The 23,834-nt window shown below is 53.2% G+C and overlaps 1 protein-coding gene across 13 annotated transcripts in view; it reads right to left on the bottom strand.

Annotated features, from left to right (window-relative positions):
- bru3 (CUGBP Elav-like family member bruno 3) overlaps positions 1–23,834 on the bottom strand; it is a 657,300-nt gene that overhangs the window by 72,311 nt on the left and 561,155 nt on the right. For all 13 annotated transcript variants that reach the window (XM_025297147.1, XM_025297146.1, XM_025297151.1 and 10 more), the window contains 2 exons: positions 12,394–12,442; positions 889–1,014 (listed from right to left, as the gene is read on the bottom strand). In XM_025297147.1, the coding sequence (XP_025152932.1) occupies positions 889–1,014; positions 12,394–12,442 (175 nt within the window). The remainder of the gene's footprint in view (positions 1–888; positions 1,015–12,393; positions 12,443–23,834) is intronic.

The following is a 23,834-nucleotide window of genomic DNA, read 5'->3' as shown; positions in this document are numbered from 1 at the left end:
ACGTTCTAAAATTAAGCTTTCGAGTCGCAAGTAGATGAGAGATTCGATTTTTACCCGGTAGATCTTCGTAGGTATTCGTGGTCGTAAATTATTTACGATCTTCGATTGCGAGATGATACCTAATTGCATATCTGTCCTCCAGAGTCGTCCTCGGCCCGCTTTGCCACGATGCTTCTTGATGATTTCTCGATGAAGTATTATAAGTTAACGAGCCGGTCACACAAAGACAATAGCCTGTTCAGCGTGTTGCACCTGGAGGTTCTCGGACGATCGATTCAAGTTCGACGGAATTCACAGGCTCGACGTAGACCCGTAAAATTTCGACTCGAGTTAAACTCATAGGCTCTAATTGCGAGAGATTAAAAACTGCGCGAATCGAGCGGCCAACTAATGCACGGCGAAGACGTGAAACATCTGTGCGGCAAAAAAAGTGACGCGAATATCCCGGCCTGTGGCTAAAGATTGCACAGACGTCCGTATTTTTATGGACAATGCGCCTATGCTTTTATCCCGTGACATAAAAATATACGCGCATCCGCGCGCGTTACGGTACACTTAGCTCTACGGGGAATATGGTTTTCGTGCTTAATCCCTCGGAGACTGAAGCGCGTTATTTTTAAATTCTTTTATCGGCGATCCTTTAGCTTTTTACGATGGTGAGCCGTTAGGTCGCGCGATACCGCGCGCTCGTACTCGCGACTAAAAATGTCAAATTTCCCCTAGCGATGATACCCGAAAGCGAGTTAGCGCTGAATTCACGATGAAGATCGCGGCAAGACAAAGCCCCTCGCGTGCTTTATCCGTCGCGCGCGCGCGCACCTCGGCACCTCGGATAATTGGACGCACACCGGGCGGAGGACTTTGGCAGAATGAAGAATTCGGACTCACCTCTGCTGCTTCCGTCGGGTCCACGGAGGATGGTGCACTCCTCTATTGTGCCGAAGGCAGTGAACAACTGTCGGACATCGTCTTCAGTTTGTTGTTTGCTTAGCATTCCCACGAACAGCTTTCTGTCTGCAGGTCGACGGCGCGTTGCGAAATAGAGGGAACAGAGAAAAAAAACAAAGAACAGCGTTAGTGACTTCTGTCCGCGCGTTAAGCGTCTGTAGGCGTTAAAGAGAAGATCTTGCGGCTAACACCGAGAAAAAAAAACACGACAAAGTTACACGATTACATCAGCATCCACCATCCTAAAGGGGCGTAGGGTTAGGGTGGGGGAACAAGGAGGTAAAGGGGTATATATATAAATATATATATGTGTGTGTGTATATATATATATATATGTGTAATATATATATATATATATATATAAAAACGTGACATATTTGTGTATGCTCACGTTGCCCGCGACGCGCATAGGTAAACGTTTCATCATGTCCATATGTACATCTAAACAGTACTGGGAACTGCGCGCACGTGTGTGTGTGTGTGTGTGTATGTGTATGTGTGTGAGTACATCTACCTGCGTATGTATGTCGTCTGAGCAATACGGCAGTGTACAGGTTCTATGTGTCTTCTGTGCGGCAATCGTAACCAAGAACACAATCACGGAAACAATAATTATCATAATCAATAACGACGTGACATACATATGTAACAGCGGAAACAGTATACTCCGTGGGAGAGACAACGATGATGCGATCCGTGTTGCGACAATGATAAGGAAAATAATCCATAACCAATACCGAGCAATACGGTCGTCTAGACGAAAAAACCGAAGACGTGAGAGGGAGGTGTGCCGGGGGGGCGTCGCGAATGAAATCAAACAAGGCATTAAGCGGATTCTGTCTGTATAGCCGACACTTTCAACAACGGTGACCCGTGTCGAGTTAGTCGTTACTCATCCGACGTCTGCACACGCGGCGGACTCAAGCGTAAAACTGCCAGTTGTTGTTTAGCACGTACGTGAGGTCTACTCTCGAGATGGATCACCGGCGCAACAAAGTTTCAACAATGAATGCTCACTATATTTTGCAGCTATTTCTAAATCTTGCACGGGGGAGAGATGAATGAGAAATATATAACGGGTTAACCGCGCGAGATGATTCTCCTCGGGTCGGAACATCGCTGGGGGATCGTCGGGTCCGATCGAGAATCTTTTGTGATTGTAGTCCTTCGAAAAATATCGACTTCCGTTTCGCTTCTTGTTTCCAAGGTGGAAATGTACTCTCGGAACGGTTCTCGGCCAAAAAATTCTCTCGGTGATTTGATATCCGTCTCAAGGGTGCTCTCAACTCTTTCTTCTCGTAGTGTATTGCTGGTATAAGCCGGATATCTATACGTTGAAGCGAGAGAGAAAGAAAGAAAGAGAGAGCAAGGCGAAACTGATTTACACATCGCGACTGTAATTTGGAAAGGTGAACGGGCTTTGTTCTCTTAGAAATATATGCAATGACGCGTACAATGTGTACATACGTATGTTACCTGTATGTGTATCCTTACGTATAATATCGATAAAATACGATTATGGCGGTGCGAGATTTACAATAAGATTGCGCGGGGAAACAGAGAGAAAGAGAGAGAGAGGCAGAGAGAGAGAGAGAGAGGCAGAGAGAGAGAGAGAGAGAGAGAGAGAGAGAGGCAGAGAGAGAGAGAGAGAGAGGCAGAGAGAGAGAGAGAGAGAGAGAGAGAGAGAGAGAGAGAGAGAGAGAGAGAGAGAGAGAGAGAGAGAGAGAGAGAGAGAGAGAGAGAGAGAGAGAGAAAGAGAGGCAGAGAGAGAGAGAGAGAGAGAGAGAGAGAGAGAGAGAGAGAGAGAGAGAGAGAGAGAGAGAGAGAGAGAGAGAGAGAGAGAGAGAGAGAGAGAGAGAGAGAGAGACGGATTCAACTGAGCCGGAATGTTCGCGGGAGCGATTGGGAGCATGGCAGAGGGGGGGGGAGGAGAGGGTGTTGGAATGGGTGGCTTGACTGTCGAGAAACAAAGGTATCATAAACTGTCATATATAGAATCAAATCTAAGTAATACAATAAGATAAATGTAGCTCACATCATAATCAGAAAATATGTACAGAGGTGATAAAAAACACATCGACAACGAACGAGACAACACATCCAACGAGCGAGCCACTATTGTATGGTCATAGCTGTATATATATATGTATATATAAAGAGCGGTATAATATATATATATATGTATACATATATATATAATATATAATATATATATACGATATCAAGATGGTCGACCACACGAACGGATGTAAGGTCAGACGGGGGTTTTGGAGTGTAAGACGACGGGACTTTGGACTTAGAAACGTACAATATACTCGGCACTCTGGAGCAAAAGGGGCCGTTGCCGTTGTACGGTCGGTAGACGCTCTAAGACCGCGATTCTCTCATGTATTCTGCATCGCGTTTGGTCCATTGTGCCGATCGGTGGAATTCTAAGAGCGTCCACGCATCGTCCCGTCGTAACGAGGCATCGATAATAGTGTGATGTAACGGCGGTGCGCAATAAACAGAGCAAAAAACACGAACGACAGGTTTACGGCTACAGGTTTCAGTCACGCACGTGGGTACGCACAACACTGTCTATAATACCTTCTGGCGTAAAACGATGCGTATCGTGCCGGATGAAACGGATGAAAGGGAAACGGCGAGGGGGCGGGGGGCGAGAGAAACAGACAGAGACTGAGAGACAGAGAGACAGAGAGAGAGACAGAGAGACAGAGAGACAGAGAGAGAGAGAGAGAGAGACAGAGAGACAGAGAGAGAGAGAGAAAGAGAGAGAGAGAGAGAGAGAGAGAGAGAGAGAGACAGAGAGAGAGAGAGAGAGAGAGAGAGGAGAGAGAGAGAGAGAGAGAGGCAGAGAGAGAGAGAGAGAGAGAGAGAGAGAGAGAGAGAGAGAGAGAGAGAGAGAGAGAGAGAGAGAGAGAGAGAGGAGAGAGAGGAGAGAGAGAGAGAGAGAGGCAGAGAGAGAGAGAGAGAGAGAGAGAGAGAGAGAGAGAGAGAGAAGAGAGAGAGAGGAGAGAGGAGAGAGAGAGAGAGGAGAGGAGAGAGAGAGAGAGAGAGAGAGAGAGAGAGAGAGAGAGAGAGAGAGAGAGAGAGAGAGAGAGAGGAAGAGAGAGAGAGAGAGGGGGGAGGGAGAAAGGTGGTGCTCAAGATTGATACAAAGGAGCCCAATATAGCAATCGCTTTCACGGCACGGCCAAGTGCTCGACCGGAAAGAGAGTACGAATTGTCATGATTCGTTCGATTTTCAATTGGGAGCGTCTCTCGAGAATTGAGCTCTAGCCACACAGAGCGAAGAGAGATTTTGACTTGCGTATTTCCACGAGCCAATTGTTCCAGCCAATTATCCAATGCCAATCGTGGGATTCACGTGCAAACTGCGTGTTCGAGTCCTTCGGCCTGCGTGTACGCACGGTCGATACGCAGAAGCTAGTTTTGATGAGTTGCACGTACGTATTTGTGTCTGTGTGTGTTTGTGTGTGTATGCGCAAGTATGGGTGTGAGTGTGCGAGAGTGTCTCGAGGCTCCGAGACAAGATCGTACGGAGACTCGAAACGTTTCGGCGAGAGAATTTGGACGAATACCGTGTACTTGGTGCGAATTTAGCCTCCTCCGAGAGGAATAGATATATAGACCGGCCGCACTAAGTCGGGCTAAGGGATGATGGTTCGTGAGGGAATGCTGAAGGTACGGTGGTTCAAATACTAGCGAGCAGCAAAACGGACTTTGCGGCGGGCTGTGCTGGCTGAATCAGCGGTGATGGCGTGATTGGGAGGGGTAGGTACTGGACCCGTTTCTTTTTCCTTATTCATTCTTTTCTTTCTTTTTCCTTTTTTTCTTTTTTTTTGCTTTTTCTCATCTCTCTTTTCATCGAGGGGAAGTTCACTTTCTGCTGATTTGCGGAGAAGAAGAATAGAGGTACTGGAAGGAAGCTAGCTATCTCCTGGAAGTCGAAGTTACCTTCAGCGGCCGCCACCGGTGCCTCCTACTTCCAGAAGATGGCACAGGCGCTCCCGTCGTCCATCATGCACTCTGGAATACAGAACAGAAACAAAGAAATAGCATTGGACCTAAAAATACACCATTCGTCGTCGTCGTCGTCGTCGTTGCCTACGTGAATCCTCGCGAGATTCAATCTGATCATAGACTCGCCCAATTGGGGGGCACGTACGGACGCGTTTCTTTCGCGCACAGTCGTACGGTGCACAGGCACAGGACGTTTTCTTTCGACCGGATCTTCTGCGTGACGAGTACGACAAAACCTGGCGGATTATAGAAAAAAAAGAAAAAGAAAAATACAGTTTATGATCAGTATAACAAGAGATTGTCGAATGGGCCGATGCGCACAAAACGCATCGGCACGTTCGGCGAAAGCGTTCGCTCTCGCAAACCATCGCAACTCACTTTGCGTAGCAGGCTGCTTCTTGCCGACTGCTTTTTACGCGCTGCGTTCGTGTAACGCGATTAAACGCCCGCTAGGACAGCGTACACACAGCGCGGTTTGGCCGTCGTTTTGCCGAGCACGGACGGATTTTCGCGCCATTTAAGCGCGACCGTGCGAATTAGATATCGCGATTGTGATAATCTAATTTTCACAATATAGTACCAGATCACAAATATAACGTCATCGGCTTAACAGACAATCGCAATCGCAGCGATTACACGCAGGTCGCGCGGCGTAAACGGTGATACGTTGACGTTGATTCGACGCTCGCGCGGCGCCATTCGAAGCGCTCAAAGTCGCTCTTCGTTCCTGCGAGCCGCGCGATACTCGATCGTCCTCTCTTCGCCGGGCGTCCGAGTAACCTCGCGTAATCGGCCATTTTTCGAAGATCGATTCATCTTTCGGAACGGAATGTCGCACGGCTGTCGTCGTCGGCACGAATTTAGCGAGACGCGAAAGGTTGTCGCCGCCACGGCAAAGTCCCGCGATATTCGCGCGAGTGACGCCGACGGTGTTTACGCGCCTCTTTCCATCTCCCCGACTAGAAATTTATCCCATGGTCCTGAGGGTCAGGTTAACCTCATTTGGACATCAGGTCCCAATAAGGTGATATTATCGGGTCCCAGTAAGTCATGTAACGCAGCGTGGATATCGGGACCTTAGTAAGGATTCATAGTCAGGTCCTTATTGAGTTACCTTATGGAATCCTTATTATGTTTTTTTTCAAATTATGGCTCCTGATTACTCGCCACGGCCATATTGGATGACGACATTAGAAATAAGAAATGACACGCTGAAAATTCTCTCATGTCATTTCCAAGTAAAAAGATATTTGCGTGAAATAATATTATAGATCGCTTGAGCATACTTGTAAAATGTTTCGGAAAAGAAACATAAAATGAATATCACAAGATCATAAACTATCACAAGGTGACAAGACACAAAGTAGTGTTAGAGAAAAAAGTTGCATGTCACGTTAATTTTACAACTATTTACTGACTGCTAAAAAAAAAGGATAGTTTCTATAGCATTTTACAAATATATTCAAGTGATCTGAAGTGTTTTTCTCAATGCAAACATCTTTATATTTGGAAAAGACAAAAATTGTTTTGTTAAAACTTGATAATGCAAATCATATTAGGTGCAATGAATAAGATCCCGATAAGGACCTGATTAATTGAATCATATTAAATCATACACTAGGCTGGTACATTAAGGTCCTAATGTGGACCCAATTATTATAACCTTATAAAGGTTCCTTCCTTACTCACTTGTCGTTAGGACATTATAAGGACTGACTTACTTAGGATTACCTCTCATTCACCCTATTAGGTGAACCTGATCAACATTTCTCGGGTCGGGTCTTTCCGTATTTCTTTTCGGCTGTGTATATCGCGGCCGCGGTTCTGGCTCCCCCCGTTCTCGATCTAGCACATTTCCCGCGTGAATGACGCTCAACGATACGAGTGTGTGGGAGACGCGAAATTGGCGAGCCGAGTTAAAGGTCGTCGTCGCGGATGTTAGACGCGAGCTCATTCTAAGAGATGCCTCGGCTCGCGCCTTCCCGCCGGGCTCTAGGGCACATTTAAGGATTTGTCTCGGGAAATTAGATTCTCGCCTGACTTGCAGCCTCGTTGCATCCCCGCTTTCCACAGATTCTTCCCTTCCCCTCCCCCCTCCCTCCCCCCTTCACGACAATCCCCGGCGTCCCTCAACCTCTCGCTGCCCGCCCGCCTCTACCCAGCACGATTCCCTTCGGCGTATCAACGCGGTCCTCGCCGGAGAATATCCCGTCTGTCCTTAGCCCCGGGTACTTTTCGCCGGGAGTTCGCTCCCATTGTCGCGTCAGGACACCGTGGGGACCAAGAATTGGACCTTTGTCGCCGGAGCTAAGTGTTAACGCGCCCTTCGTTGTCCTCTTTCCCCCGGCGGCTCCGTGAGCGGAAGCGAAGGAGGAATTAACTCTCGGGAAATTATCCTCTCGCTGGACGGCGGGGACAAAGCGGCCGCGCTCGGCGACGCGACTCGGCGCGGCGCGAATGACACTCAAACCGCACTTATTCCGCTCGCGGTGACGCCGGTTCCTCCGGATCGCCGCGGCAGAATCGAACGACCGCCCCGCCCCGCCCCGCCCCGTCGCGTCGCTGTTCGCCGGCAACGCGCGTCATTATATCGCCGGCATTTGCGTCAGCCGGCGGTAATTGGCAACTCGACGCGTGCTCGCTCGGAAGAATGACTCGCGCAATGTTCGGATTAAACAACTCCGGCGGAATCGCCGGAGCGAAAGGTTCTCTCCGCGCAGCATCGCCGCGTCGATCGAATAATTTTTAATTCGGACCTACGACGAGAGATGAAGGCGAGAGAGAAGAACGCTGCGAATTAGAGAAGAGAACTGCAACACTACGAGTAGAGACACACACACTCGTGTCTACCAACGGCGATTAAGCCCTTAAGCTGACCTCAAACCCCGGACGAGATCCAACTAAGATTAACGTTTCATCGACGTTGGCAGAAACGGGCGTCAGTCGCCGCCCCGCCGAGAGATCGAATCGAGCGTCATTTTAGACGCGAGAAGACATAAAAAGATCCCGCCGCCATTCCCTGCAACGAACGTCGCAGTAAGCAAGAACAAGCACAAGCGCGCACCTTGTAATTTCCTCGTTTCCCCTCCAAGCGAGCGACGAGTATCCTCGCTCCGAGTATCCTCCTTCTCTCTCTCTCTGTCTCTCTCTCTCTCTCTCTCTCGCGCGCACGACCTACAAATTGCAAGCGCACTTCCAAATCCGGCCGAGCAAGTTCGCGCGAGCTCGAGAGCCGCGCACGGCGGCCGTCATCTTCGTCCTTCCTCCGAGGCAGATTCTTATAATCCGCGAGGATTTCGCTGCCGCTCGGACGTTTTAAGAGTGGGGCCCGCACGCGCGCGCGTCACGTCAGCCGATGCCGAAGTTGGCGCGCGCGGCAAGGGCGCGAAGAAGGGCGGCCCGGCCGCTTGATACTCCGGGATACTACCGCGCGTTTATCTACGACGGGAGAGCTATAGAGTGCGGGGCGAATGGATGGGGCGGTGGGAGCGAGGTGGCTCTCGCCGAGGGATCGAAACTTATCTACTTGCTCAACTAGCTCCGCTACAGCACACCCACCCTTATCCAGTCGTAGAAACTTCGGCCGAAGGCCCCTGAGTCGGCGGGCCAACTTCCGCGCGAGAGATACGCATTTCTCAAATCTGTTCTCGTCGCTGTAAACTTAATTCCGGGCTGCTTCGATGCCACTATCGCGCGGCGGGCGGCGGCGGCGGCGGCGGCGGCGGCGCACCGGGCGCCAGGGGAGGTTGGGGGTGAGAGGTCGTGTCTTGGCATCGACGCGCGTGAAAAATGCGTTTCGGGAAGGGGGGCTCTCCCACCGGCGAGATCCTCCCGTACGACCGATTTCCGCCGAGTCTCTCACAAGGCCGGAGAGGGGGAGGGTAAGGAGGCGGACGCGAGCCCCGATGATGCACTACCGCCGATAAGGGCGCAAAGTGCGCGCGAGTTGCGATCGCGGAGTCGTTGTTTGCCGCGCGCGAGCGATTCCGCTGGAATTCGGCGAACGTCTCGGTTGCAAAATCGATTCCACGATAGAGTCAAACGCGACATGAAATATCCGTCGCGGCACGGATTTATCCGTGCGACGGGAAGCCGCGATACCGCGGAATAAGCTCGCCAGCAGATGGCCGCGTTCCGTTTCCGCACTTGCGAGCGTTTTAGCGCCGCGATGTCTTTACAATGCGAGCTTAATTTATCCTTTGTGCCGCTGATAGGGCGTTACTCCGCGAAGCCATCGCCGAAGAGTGCCGGCTGTCTTCTATGCCGGAGGGATCTATAAGATGATACGATTAAGCCGCACGTCGGGCGCGGCGAAGTGCGGGGCGGTCGTCAAGATGGAAAAAGCGAGCGCGAGTCCCTTGAAACAATGAGACCATTTCCGATGGCTGGAAGTGAACAGCGACTGTACCCTTACCCTCCGCGGCCGTCTCCACCTTCTCCGAGCGGAGACTCGTCTCGGAGGAGTCACCGTCGACTGAGAGGGGGGAGGGTGCGATGCTTCTCGCGCGATGATCGGCGGGGAGACAAACAAAAGACAAACAAGCCGGGCAATCGACAGCAACTCGACGCGATTGTCGAGTCGACTCGCGAGTCCGCATCAGGATGAAACCGCAACGCTTAGAAGCCGCTTTGCAGCCTCGACGAGAGCGAATTTGGAATACTGATTGGAGCAAACCGAATCACCGCCGCCGCGTATGCACGAGAAATCCGGGTCGAAATGCGTGTACATCGCTCGGCGCGGACGATAATCCTGTAATATCGTTAATTGGCAGACCGCGAGGCGTAGTCGCGGAAGGTTAGTAAAATCGTCGGAACGATTTACCCTCCTCCCGCCCCTCGGCCCCCCGACATAGTTTAATCCCGATCGGTGCTGATTCTGAGAGGCAGATTACGCGCAACATTCGGCTCCGCAATTACGCCGCCGCGGGTCTCCCGTCATCCGCAGCATTATCCCGACGGGTTGTACGGGGCGTCATTAACATCCATTTCGCGCCGAAGAACCCGATGAGGACCGTGTCAACGACTACGGAGGACCGTAAAGATCGACGTCGAGATAGTTGTTAAGGAACGGAAGGAGCTCGGATCAAGAGAGAAAGAGCGGGGAGGGCAGGAAGTGAGACGGAGAGATATAAATAGACAGAGAGAGAGAGAGAGAGAGAGAGACGCAAAGATGAAGTGGCGGGGACCATCTTGCACGAGCGTACGCGGCGCGTAGGACAGACACGGCGGTGTCGATGAGGGAGGAGGCGACTCGACGCTGTCGCCGAAGTTCAGTAACCCCCTGATTGAACTCTGCGACTACGTGGATACAGCATCTACATAGGTATATCGCGCCATGGAAGCAGCAGCAGCAGCACCAGCATGAGCACTACTAACAGCGGCGGCGGCGGCGGCGGCGGCGGCGGCGGCGGCGGCAGCGGCGACAGCGGCGGCAGCAGCAACAGCGGCAACAGCCATGGCACCGTGCTCAGGATCACTCCTGCATCCGCGTCAAGCCGAGGCTTTGTGGGGCCACACGGAGGCAGGCGACCGGAGATTACAATGGCATCTCCTCCAGATTAGCATATGAATTACGATCCCCCTCATCTGCTCCCCTTTGCCGCCCCCGTGCCGTACCTTCTTCCACGTATCCCGGTCTAACGCCGCCCCCTGCGCGTCTCCCCCGATCTCTTCCTGCCCGTTTCTCTCTCTCTCTCTCTCTCTCCCCCCTATCTCCCCCCTCTCTCTCTCTCTCTCTCTCTCTCTCTCTCTCTCTCTCTCTCTCCTTCGCTCAATCTTTGTCTGCCTGATTCGCTCTCGTGTACGTGTACACCACTGTCCTCCTTTATCTCGGTGTGTTCTCCTTGCGCAAGAGTCCTGCCCACCACCTTCGAAGGCACGAAGGACTATCCGAAGGACTTCGGAGTAGTTGCCGACTCGCCGGGAACGCTGTCCCCGGTGTGGCGCGGACTTTGCGAATGGTAACGAAGGGGGCCCCACCGGCTCTTAGCCTTCGGGAATTCCCGGACGAGCTTCCCCGCTATTTACATGCATCGGAAGCGACGCCGGGAGAGCATGGCGCGCGCTCGCCAAACGGATGGAACGGTATCGATCGGTCACTCTATACCCGCCTCCAAAGATAAATACCATATTTTTAATTAAATCGTGCCGCTCTCCCTCTCTGATGGCGCACAGTTCTGATATATGTATATATATATATATATATATATATATATTTGCCGAGGCGCTTTATAGAAATTAATGCGCGGGCTGGATCGAAAAGCGCACGCGCGCGAGCGCCGGCGGAAGATGGAAGAGCGTCAGATTTTTGCGCGAGATACGCTTTTATGAACGCTCGTGCACCGCACCCGCCGGAGAGGTCGTGTTTGCAAATAATAACCGGCGGAGTGGAATAGATCGAAAGAATTACAACTCTCACGCCACTGGAGGGAAACACGCGAGGCGCGCGAGGCAGAAGCTACGACTCGTTAAAAACGATAGTCGATCAACAATTTGTCTCTCGATTATCTGCGCCCTCGTCATACACACGTGGCTCCGTTATCCTACACCGTGACGCGAGACTTATGACCTTCGGCTAACGCGCGGCGATAAGCGAGCCGCGTCGTGACGACGCGACGTGACGGCGGTGGTAGAGCGGCGCCAGCTGTGAAATTCGCGTAATTAATAAAATTGGGCCCCAGGTAGACGTAGAGCGAGCGGCGCGAGATACGGCGGCCGCGAGCAGCCGCGCGCGACAGGTCGGCAGAAAACGAGGCTGATAAACATCAGCACGGCTCGCTGGCTCCGCGGTGTACACTTTTTATCGCGGGGCCTATCGCGCGTGCGCGCACGCGCGCGCGCGCGCGCGCAGCTGTGGCGCGTGTATGAATTTTACGCGGCGGGCGCGCGTTATCGCGCGGCTCGCGCGACGTGTTGCTGCGTGTTATCTACGTTTTATTACACAGCCGTCTTGTACGTAGGCGATTGACGCGGGATAGAACGCCGTCCAAGTCGCCGAGCGCTTGCGTCTCGCGCGTGCGAGTAAAATTGTCTCGCTGGCGCAATTCGCGCAATTCTCACAGCGACAGACGCGGCTGCGTTCAATCTTTCGTGGGGGGGAGCGAAAGCTCCGGCACTTTGCGCTCGGTCGGTATATCGGGTCTTTCGCTCGCAGCGGTGTGGAAGTACTGTGGACAGTAAGAAGTGAAAATGTTGGCACCGGTGAAGGTTACAATCCTTCCCCGGTGTCGTGACACTTTGAGGACTTGCGCGGTTATATACTATTTTCTTTTCCCACGCATGTATTATATGTATGATATGTAGAATTTTCTCTCTATGTATTACAGAGTTGCAAGAGTCATTGTCATATGTAATGAGGGTAGCGATACATTCCTCTCGACGCCGAGAGGAATGGGTATTGGATCGATTGTTTGTTCTCACCTCCGCGGTTTTCACTGTCCGCCGGCTTCACTTGAATAGGACGGTTCATCTGCAACAGAGAAACAAGAGCGGCGCATTAGTCGTCTGGCGATGCACAACAGCGCGTACTACCGTACGCGTAACATCTACGAACAATCGCGCACTCGGGCGTCTTTTATTCTCGCCCAGAAGCAGACAGAGAGAGAGAGAGAGAGAGAGAGAGAGATGGCGAGAATCGCGCGAACAGGTCGGAGGAGAGAGTCTTTCGCACTATCGCCCACGAAGGGCGAGGACGAAAATATCCAGTTTGCCGAGAAAGCGGAAGTATCGTTATTTGTCCGGCATGTGTGCGCACGTCCTTCGCGTCACTTCGGCCCCGCTCAAACACCATCAGCGGTTGCGAGAACTTCCTCCTCTGCCGTTGACAGTTCGGACTGTCGGAGTGTAACGCGGGCTCGCGCGAATGGAGCGCGCGCGCAGGAGCGGCAGCGCCGTCCGAGAAAGGACGGGGCGAAGAAGAAGGGCGGAAGGCCGAAGGGCGAAGGATGAGGTGGAGTGGGTTGGGAAGATCCGGGCCTCTCACCCCACAGTTGTGGGTTACGAAAGCACGGAACCTGCCACTCGTCCTTCCGTACTGTCCCGGTAGAAGTCCTTTGGACCGCTGCGGATGGCTCGGGATCCCAACGAACAAATAACATTGTTTATTTCTCGGACGCGTCGCACCGCCGCAGCGCGTTCCAGTTCGCTCTTGGGGGATGAGGATGCATGATTCATGACGTGGGGGACAGAAGACCGTACTTCGATCCTGGCCGCCTCTCCCCGCCTGCCTTGCCTCCTCAACTCTGTCTGTCTCGCGCGCGCGCGCGCTCGCGTACGCTCTTTCCTTCGTCCCTTCCATCGAGCTCTCTCGCTCTTGAACTCTTCGCCACAATGCAGCCCACTCTCTTTCCCTCCCGTCGCCGCTCAACCGTTTCCTCCACTTCCGTGTCTCTGTTGGCGCGAATGGCGCTTCCAACAGTAGCATTATCCTACTGTGCTGGCCTTGCAGCTCCTTTCTCTCTGACCAATTTTCCTCCGAGGATCGTTGGACCGCCGCAAACACGAGACGGCTGCAGAGGACCTCACGGTTCACCAGTGACACGATTTCGCCTTTCAAATATTTATAATACGCGCACACTAGCGAGCATATTAGCGAGCGCTCGCCGCACCGGTGGCGGAGGAAAAGATGACGCGGCGCTGCGCGCGGGAGGGGGGCTGATTGGAGGAAATCCGCTCGAAACAAGGAACAAAGAGTTTAATCTCACAACGGGTACAATGTTCCGCGCCACCGTGAACGTGTTTCGAGCACGGCATTCGGAAATTACACGTACGTGCGCGTTAATTCGACGTTCCACGCGCGCGCACACACACACACACACACACACACACACACACACACACGCACGCACGCACATCGCGGCTTATCGATACATCTTTGTAAATTACCTCCCCCGCGCCTCCGAGGAAACATCAGCAGCAGTATCCCGCGAGGTTTGAACTTTGCTCTCCGTTGATGCGTCCGAGGGAATACCGTAATCTTAGGACATCACATACAATCGTCATTTGCGCTGTGTCGCGATACGAACACACAACACCGGAGTTAGCGGAGGGAAGGACGGAGAAGAGAGGGAGGAAGGGGTTAGGGTGAGGAAGGGAATACGTAACCGGATGCCGAACTGGCGAATCTGGTTCCTAACGCGGACGTGTGCCACTGGGCACTGCGCGACCATCTGTCTTCTGACTCGCCGTTTCTCCTCCTCTTTCCCCTCTTTTTCATTGCGTACGTACGCGCCGCTTGTGCTATAAGAATCATGGGGCGGGAGGAAAGGTGCGCGCGATACGATGGGGTGGAAAACGTGCCCGGCAGCCCCGAAACTTTTTCCGCGTGCATGCATGTCCGCGACGCGACGGAGGAGAAACAGCAGAAGGAGGAGGGGGGTGGGGGAGGGGTGGGCGGTGTGTGTACGCGTGTGTACAGTCGTATATAGTTGCGGTCGGGGTCAATGCCACAACCACGTAGATATTACACAAGGTGCATGTACGTCAAATGAGCGGCCACGGGTTCCGGGTTCACATGGAGTCCTCGTCTCCGAGATCGATACCGGCTGGCCATCGCGCGGTATCGCACCGGCCTATACACGCCGGCCCGCGAAGGAAATTTTTCAACGACACTCGCGTCGCGTCGCGTCGCGTCGCGCAAGGCAGGCCGCGGAGGGACGGGAGATTATGAGATTGCCAAGATCGGCGCGAACTCGTATGGTATGGAAAACGCGAGATTGCACATCTCCCCGACGTACGAGCAATTAACGGCGTCTCTCGGGCATCAAACTCCGCGCTATCGATTAATCCACCGATGTGCGACTGTCGAGCGGTAATTACTCGCGTCTCCGTGAGAAGGGTCGCCATTAACTCTTTAATATTTCATAGCGGCGGCTGTACGTCCGGTTGCGATTCCCGGCTACGGGAGGCGTCGCGAGGGACGACGGGAAGGAGAAAGAGCGAGAGAGAGAGAGAGCGAGAGCGAGAGCGAGAGAGAGAGAGCGAGAGAGAGAGAGAGAGAGAAAAGTGGACAGAAAGAGAGAAGTAGCGTCAGTGACGACAAGTGTAAAGGAGTACGAGAGAGAGGAGAGCGAGGCGTGGCGACAGCGAGGGGGAGAGAGACGACGAAGGAAGAGGAAGATCGGGGTAGCGAGCGAGTGAAGGCGGAAGGAACGGCAGGGAGGGAAGGAGAAGGTCACTTTAAGCACTGTCCGCTGGTCAGGAAATTAAACTTTGAGTCGAGAACTGGCCATTAGGCGTTTGTTGTTGCCGCGTTGTCAGGGGAACCCGGCGCGTCCGTATAGATACCGGAACTGAGATACGACGCTATGTCTCTCCCTCTTGTCTCTCCGGACGAGTTTAACGCTGAATGCATCGTGTAAATGTCACTTACGACCCGAGAGATCTGTAGCAGTCAATAACGATCAGTGCGCGGGACTTGCGCGCGCGCGCGCGCGCGTGGGCCGAGCGCGCTTCGGCGGTGAGACGTGCCGATTAACACAGGCCGGGCTATTAACTATCACGTAACCTCGTTCTCGCGCGTTCGATGGCCGTAGTCGCTCGTAGATTGGAGCGAGGTGACGTCAATTAGTAGTGAGTAGGGTGTCGCTGCGGCGAGACGCGTCGTCGCGTCTTTGGTCGAGGTCTCTCTCTCTCTCTCTCTCTCTCTCTGTCTCTCTCCCTCTCGCTCTGCCTCTCTTTCTCGTTCTCTCTCTGTCTCTCTGTCTCTGTCTCTGCCTCTCTCCCTCTCGCTCTGCCTCTCTTTCTCGTTCTCGCTTGTGACGCAAGGATTCATAAGGGAGACACTCGCTCGAATCGACGAGTTCCGATAGACGTCTTCATCCCTCCCGGCTAAGTCTCCTCTCTCCGGTGGCGCGTGTGTAACGTAAGAGCGACTCTCGCGAAACGTAATCTCGAGTCTGAAAGAGCGTGCGACGCGAGGCGGACGTTGTCGTTATAATTGAAAGCTGATACTTTCCGCGCGCTGTGCTCTCGGCAACGGCGCCCGTTGAATACGTCGTCGAGTACGTTATCCCCGCGAAGGAATTCCACATCAAGGTTGACGCGCGCTGGAACATCGTGCACGCGCCGCACGCGTTACACGCAATGTATTCCGGGTCACCTCATGCATAAAAGTTTCGATCTCGCGATCAGCTCTGGTCCTTTTTGCCGCGCCGGAGGAGGCTGGATAATTAAGTACGTTTCCAGCGGCACGTCGCGCATCCGTGAGAAAGAGAGGGAGCGGGAAGGGACAGGAGACGCGGAACGGGGGAGGAAGAGAGAAAAAGCCGCACCTCTATTTAACGATCGCGTTACGATCGAGCGTCGACCCTTTGGCAATTTGTGTCATCAGCCGCGTGCACTTGGAAAATCGATCCCCTTGAGAGGCACCGCTCAAGATGGATGGTAATAAGTAAATGTGTTTGCTGAGCCCCGAGCGCGCGCGCATCACGAGCAATTAATTAAGCTCGATTATCTATGTACACTACGGGAAAGTGCGCCTCCGCTGCCAGCCGCTAGATGCTGAATGATAGCCACGCGCGCGCCGCAAATGCGCGCCGAATGATAATGCCGTCGACCACCGTCGTGGCCGGCCGCGCTAAATTTTGTATCGCCGAATAATCAGTGACTGGAATACGCTCCTCGCGTGGTCTGCGTGCTACTCCTCCTTCTCCCTTCTCTCTCTCTCTCTCTCTCTCTCTCTCTCTCTCTCCCTCTTTCTTTCTTTCTGGTTTTTGTTGTCATTTGGTGCTTCACGGAACAGACGACGAAGACTGTTTGGTACTACGCGGGTGCGTAGTAAGACGGTTGCACGAAAAAGCCGAGAGGATGCGACACGCTTACAGTGAAAGAAGAGAAGAGAAGAGAAGAGAAGAGAAGAGAAGAGAAAACACACACGGCGCAGCTACAATATGGGAATCTTGATTATCTCAGTTTATACCGGCCGATAAAACAAGTCACTCTCTGTCTCTCTCTCTCTCTCTCTCTCTCTGTCTCTTCTTTCTCGGCGAGAGAGACACGTCGGCATCTGGAAGGCCGCGCAAAATCCAGATAGGGGATGGGCGCAGGCTGATAACCGTCGAATTGAATGGTGAATGCCGTTTCGGAAATTGAATAAGCTATCGTGTGTGCCAGGGCAGAGCTGCCGAGTGGCGGCCGGTATTTGACCTGCCTGCGTGCAATCAATGTACTGATTGGAGATAAGGGCTCGCCCTGTAGCCTCCGGCATCCTCTCTCCGGCATGATTTATATACGTACGGTCTTTGCCGGCGATGTATTCATTACTTGATTACCCCATGGCAGGTTAATACCGATCGCGACCGTGCAACGGCCAGGATGATGCCCGTAACTCTCTTCCGCGATGAGTATACATATTTCGGATTTTCGTGCATCCCTTTCGGCCGCGGTGTGTTTATGCGTGTGTGCATGCGCGATTGTTTCTCGATGCCGTTAGTCGTTTCTTCCACGATCCTTGAGCACGCCCGACGAAGCTCACGTGGTCTCCGTTTCCTCCTCCGGTAGAAGCACCGAAGGCGTGGCAATTTCGTTATTCGCGGCTGCGAACAGTCGTGCGCGCGGATGATTCTCCCCTTCTCTCTCTCTCTCTCTCTCTCTCTCTCTCTCTCTCTCTCTCTCTTTCTCCCGTGCGAGGATATTGAAAGCCCGCCAAAGACGCGGTTCGATTGCGAGAATTCTCGGCGTTTTCGTTACATAATTAAATTATTCTAATTACCGCGGCTGCGCTCTCGCGCGAGCGTCTGGCTCGAGTTAACTCGAATAATCCTTCGCGTCGGTATCAAGCGGAGAACTGCAAGCTAACTGCACGAAATCTGCGTTCGCGGTCGTATCGTTAATACGGCTAATTTGTCGACTGCTTCGGAGCGAATGCAGTCTCCTCGCTCTCCCTCCTCCCGCCTCCTCTCTCTCTCTCTCTCTCTCTCTCTCTCTCTCTCTCTCTCTCTCTCTGCGAGCGTGTGAGTTTGCATCGGCTGCTGCGCGCGGAGAAACCAAAGCGGAGAGAGGGGGGGGGGAGGTGGGGATACGCGGAAAGAGGATGAGCTGCCACCAAGCAGATTACATCTAAATGGATCCCGGCCGAGATCTAATTGGCAAATTAATTGCGACCGAAAATTAATTCCGCCGCTTCGACAATTGATATTCGACGTGCCGTTTGTTGTCGGCTAACTGGCCCTCGGAAAGAGGCAATTCTCCGGCGTTCCCGTCTATGAGCCGCCGATCACGATCAGCCGATTACGAAAGCCGCGCGCGCCATTGTTCGAGCCGCTTGCCGCGTGCGCTCCGCTTAATTCCCGCTGACTTTGTCGACTCTGCCGGCGATATCGTGCCGGCGCGCGCCTGCGCACGCTTAGCGCGTTATCGGCGGCAGTTTTTGACACGATCAAACAATGCGACTGCGAGCGCGAGTGATAACTCGCGCATTGAAGTCCAGGTTGCGATTCATCGCAGGACCGACAAATGCGCACCTGCGTCCCGGGCGGGCGCGGCGGCTCGGCTGTTCCGTGATTATAAATAGGATTTGCGTTTTATTGTCGGGAGCAGAGTGCCGCGTGATTGAATGTCACGCCGCATAATGCGCGCGCGCGCGGGCCATGTGCGTGCTCGGACACACGCGCGCTCTGCTTACGCAGGAGCGTCCATCGAAACGACGGCCTGCTACACCGATAAGTTTATTAATAGTAGTAACGGTTCAACCGTCAGAGCGCCTTGTACCTTGGGATCCAGAATAAGAAGATGGCTGGGGATGGATGGTCGACGGGGCCGTGCTGGTTTGACACGAGGATAACAAATAAGCGCGGCTGGACGATTGATCGATTCGTCGAGGAAGACAAATTCCGACGCGACGGCGGCGAGCTGCATTCGGAGAATAACGAGCGGGGAAATGTTGCCGCTTGTCGTACTAATTCCCGAATAAATGATTTCGCTTCTCGCGACGCAGCGTGTGTTCGTTGCGGCGCGGCGCGGGGAGAGCAACAACGCATGGGCGGTGAAGACAAGCGCGAGCGAAAATAATTGAGCCGCGACACTCGCGGGTGCAAGAGGGCCGCGCGAGCGCGTGTAAGGGCCGTGTTATCTGCTCGCAAATTGTTTCGCCGAGGGTTCGCACGCAGCAACGATCAGTTTTGACTCGAACGCGGATAACATTCCCATTTTTTGGACGACGCCCTTTGAGCGCGCACGCTGCCGCGCCGCTGCTGCGTCAGATAAAAATTGCGAGTTTAGAAAACCAATTCCGGGCGGCATTCGCGGCGGTCGTGTTTTTCCGGGACACCGCGCTAAAATTCAGACGCAAGTAGAAACCGAACGATCGCGCCGCGGTATCGCCGCGCTATCCTCTATCTCTTTACTACGTGTTGTTCTCGTGTTACGATATTGCGGCAAAGCAACGCACTACCCTCTGAACGACGGGGAATTACGTCGGCGCTTTTTTCTGCCCGTTCCGTAACCACTGCGCGCTCTGACATACACGGCTCGGCCGGCGAATTTTTCTACACGCGCGCGCGCGCGCGCGCGCGCGCGAGGTATAAAGCACTCGCTTTCCCGCCTATTCAATTTCTCGTTTTTTTCTCTCCCCCCTCCCTCCCCCTCTCTTTTTTTATTCAGCTCTACCTCTTTTTTCCCTAACGCTCTACAAATATTTGAGCGTCGACTATACCGCCCCCTCCCCGCGCCCCCTTTCCAACCCCTCTCGGCAGCGTCGAAAGAGCATTCGAGTCGAGTGAGCTTTCGCGCCCCCCTCTGGGCCAATCGCCGTTCACCGATTGTAATCTAAGCCAATGCTTCGGTGCGCATTAAATGTCAAACGTTATACGCCTCTCTATTTCACGGCTGCGGTAGCGAGCCGGGGCGGTTGGATGTGGCAGTCGGCTCGACAAACGCTGGAAAATCGCGAGGCGGGATGCGATTGTCCCGACGGTTTACAGCGCTCTTTGACGCGGTTCCGTTGTCACGTACCACCATTCCGGGCTTCGATCGCGCCCATTTGGCGGGGGTTACAGTCGTAACAACGTCGAAACTTCATTGCTTCTACATGATCTGCTCCGGTAAATGTCCCGCGAGCGCGCGTAAGAAACCGATGATCACGAACTGCCGCCGCCGCCGCCGCCGCCGCCGCCATCGTGGGAAGGAATGGCGCGGAAAGACGCGATCTGAAAATGCCGAAGATTCCCGGCGAAAATCTCGCCTCTCGGCGAGGAGGGTCAAAGAGAATTACGACTCTTGGCAGTAAAGCTCACACAACGAACGCAACGTCCTTGGCTCCCGACTGGTCGGATTTCGAGCCGCTACTTTCGACTACGACTATCTACCCGCCCGCTGGCGAATCAGCGAAACTCCGATTTTATCGAATTTGATGCGCGCATTTATCCAAACGCCATTCAAGCGTCGCTCGTTACTCGAATATTCCCTCAGATGTTTGGGTTTGGCTTTCTGGCGGGACCGAAGCGACGATTACCAACACCGAGCAGGCTTGTTTTGTAACGGCAACAATGTTGCCGCCATGTGCGCTCGCGACCACCGCATATCCCGCATACAAACATTTTTTTACAGGGATCTAAGCAGATTGTTTTGAAAGCTGCGCAGACTCGAGTCACGAGTGTAATGTTTCAAATACGTGGCTCCAGAACAGTAGGAAACCGAAGCTTTCCCGATATATTCGCTCTGATTTTTAACATCAGAATGTCACTTTTTTCATTTTTCTCGGTCCCTGAGAGAAAAGTATATGATATTTGGAACTATAATCTGGAACTATAATATAGTAACTAAATTATAGTCCGAAATATCATATTTATAGTAAGTATTACCATAATATCGGTAATAATTACGATGTAAGCATAGTATAACCAACCGTATGATATTTTTACTAAGAATTATAGTAAGTTAAGCTAAAATTATTGTATGGATACAAATCCATAAAATGGTAGGTAAAGTAACTCTTTTATACAGTCAATATTACCAGAATATTTGCTAAATGATGACAGATGTAACTATATGAATATTAAATCTCACTATATTTGTGAATGAGAAATTACCATATATGTGGTAAAAGTAACTAGACAATTATTTAAGACAATCATTGACTATATATTTGTGTTTATTCTACTATATTTTGCAGGCTTCACCGACTATAAAAATATGGTTGACGCCAAAATGAACTATAAAATATACTGAGATTATAGTTAATTCAACTATATTTTTCTATCAGCGTATTGGATACAATAACTGGCACAAGATTAAAATCCCCTGCTTGATGCCATTTGCGAAAATCCCGGGAAAATGTCGATGCCGAACCTGCGTACCTGCGCAAAACGACAATGTACCGACCACGACCCCGTCGTCGTCGCTCAAGTTACAGAATAGGCTTAAGCCCGTGTCACACTACGGATTGAAGATCAAGGATTGCGGATTGAAGACTGAAATTTGACCGATCGGTATAAAGCAAATCAAAACCAAAGTTCGTTGATTTGTCGAAATCTAATCTTCATTCCGCGATCCTTGATCTCCGATTCGTAGTGCGATACGGGCTTTACGGCGAGGCAATCTCCTCTCCTGAACGCTTCGCTCGCCTGCCGACGCGGCGCGGCGCGGCGCGGCGTGGGCGAGCGGATTTCCCTCGGCTCGCATCACGCACCCGCGCGCAACGCGATCCAGACACTGGCCAGGTGTCCGTCGTCTGGTGGCGCGTATGAGTTGGTTTATTATTGGGGATGGGCCGCATCCGGATTTAGGATTGATGTGACGTGCAAAGCGCCGCGCGCACGCGCGGCCATGTGGCTGGGCCGCATTACCGGCAGCGTTATGCGCCGGCACATTCACGTGTGCTGCCGCATTAATTGATGCACGTCTCCGCATCAACACGCCGGTCCGGCGTCTCGTGAGAACTCGTCATGTGCTTCAGCGCAACGGGCTGCCCGATACAATCGCGTAACGCCTCCGTTAGAGTGATGCCGGAGGGAGAAGAGAGGGGGAGGGGGGGAGAGAGAGAGAGAGAGACGCGAGAGGGTGGCTTTAGCGGCCGCGAAGAAAGCCCCGGAATCGACCGGAGGAAGAACGCACATGACGCGGGACCGGAGAATGCAACTCGAAGAGATTTGTACGCAGACGCTCTCCTTCCTAAAAGATTCGAAAACAACAAGATATCAAGGGCAACCTTGTGTGCCTCTCCCACTGTTCACACGCCATCTTCTATTCTAGCTGTCTTCAATAGCGATGAACCGCCTGAGGCCGTCCTCCTCGGATGCAGGATCTCCTCTCTACGTGTATGTCCTGTCCGACGCAGGACACGACAACGTGTGCGGTAAAGATCAGGTCAACTTGGACACGAGAGAAAGAGAGATCTCCTCTCTGCCGTTTCACAAACAACTTCACACCGCGTGTGAAATGTTGCGAGTCATCAATTTTACAAAAGGTTGCTGACCGATCTTGCGCGATGCCTCTTTCACCCCCGCCGGTCAGCGTCATTCGGCGGCGAGCGCATGGCCAGACTCAACGTTCTTTCCCGCTCGGTTTCACCCAATCTACATGTACACGAGAGCACGTCGTGTCCCGCGTCAGACACCCTGTACAAGTCCACGATGTAGCCGCGACTGCCCGACAACTCGTTACCTTCAGCGCGAGGTAACCCGTTCTGCCTCGAAGCGCCGCACGCTGCTCGAAACCGGCGGCGCCGGCGAGCGCGTATCACTTGCGTCGCGAGCATGCTCGCATCGGCGCTTTTACACGGTAATTAATCTCTCTCTCTCCCTCTCTCTCTCTCTCTCTCTCTCTCTCTCTCTCTCTCTCTCTCTCGTTCTCTATCTACCTTTCCCAGGCAGCAGTCCGCTTCGTTCTTTGCTAACACGCAAGGTACACCTCCGTGGATATCACTCTGCTTAATTAATACGCCCAGGTGAATTCGTTCCTGAGCAGTGCAGCGGGAGGAGATCGCGAATCGGTCGCTCATTGGCCCGTCGCGCTGATATTCGCAGCGGTGCATGCGGACTTGCGCGATTAATCAGACTTAAAGGCGAGGCGAGCCCCAAACCGCCGGCCGGGCCGGCTCTAACCGAACACGAGCGCGACGGACACGCCCGCCGCGCCGTCGCGCCGGAGAGAGCAGCTGTTCGCGTGTCTTTTGACGTGCGCTCGCGCGCATGCTTCACGCGTGTCGCGCTCGTCGCGTGCACGCGCTAACGTATGCAAGAGGGCAGGGGGCGAACGGGAGGGGGGGGGGAACCGTGCGAGAGGAACCAGGCAGCGGGGGTGTTATTGTAAATGTTACGCGTGCAGAGAGAGAGAGAGAGAGAGAGAGAGGGAGAAAGAGAGAGAGAGAGAGAGGCTGCGCGACATATGGATATGCGTTACGTTACCTTCCTCCGTTCCGTTCCGTTCCGTTCCGCGTGCGCAGGCTGCCAGAAATAGTCACGCGTAAACATGAGCGGTGGATCTTTTACGACGCGAGCGCGGGCGTGAAAGGGTCGCGATAACGGCGGCGCGGCGGTGGGAAACGGCTGGAATCCATGGAAATCGGCAGCCGGTCGTAAAGCCGCGGGATCATATGCATTTTCACGCGTGCCCGTCAAGACGACGTCTGCGTCGTTCCTCTTGCTCGAGGACGTTTCGCTTTTACGATCACGCCGTGCATTTCCCGCGTACGAGTCGTACGTCGAAAGCGGCTACGTGACTGGAATCGCGATGCGTGCACGCGCGCGCGCGCGCGAGTCGAGACACGCGGCTTCACTGCGGATGAGCCCGACGTCGCGGGCCTAATCCCATCTCGCGATCCGGTCGATCAATTTATCGGGCGAACCGAACGACGACGGCGACGACGGTAGACACGCACGTCTCTCGCGGCTGCAACGCGACGGAAGTGTTAGGAGTGCACACGC

Source organism: Harpegnathos saltator, unplaced genomic scaffold, assembly GCF_003227715.2.
Source record: "Harpegnathos saltator strain DR-91 unplaced genomic scaffold, Hsal_v8.6 scaffold171, whole genome shotgun sequence".
In the NCBI taxonomy this organism is placed as follows: Eukaryota; Metazoa; Arthropoda; class Insecta; order Hymenoptera; family Formicidae; genus Harpegnathos; species Harpegnathos saltator.
Note: the sequence above shows the minus strand (reverse complement) of the source record. Positions and strands in the feature narration are given on the sequence as shown.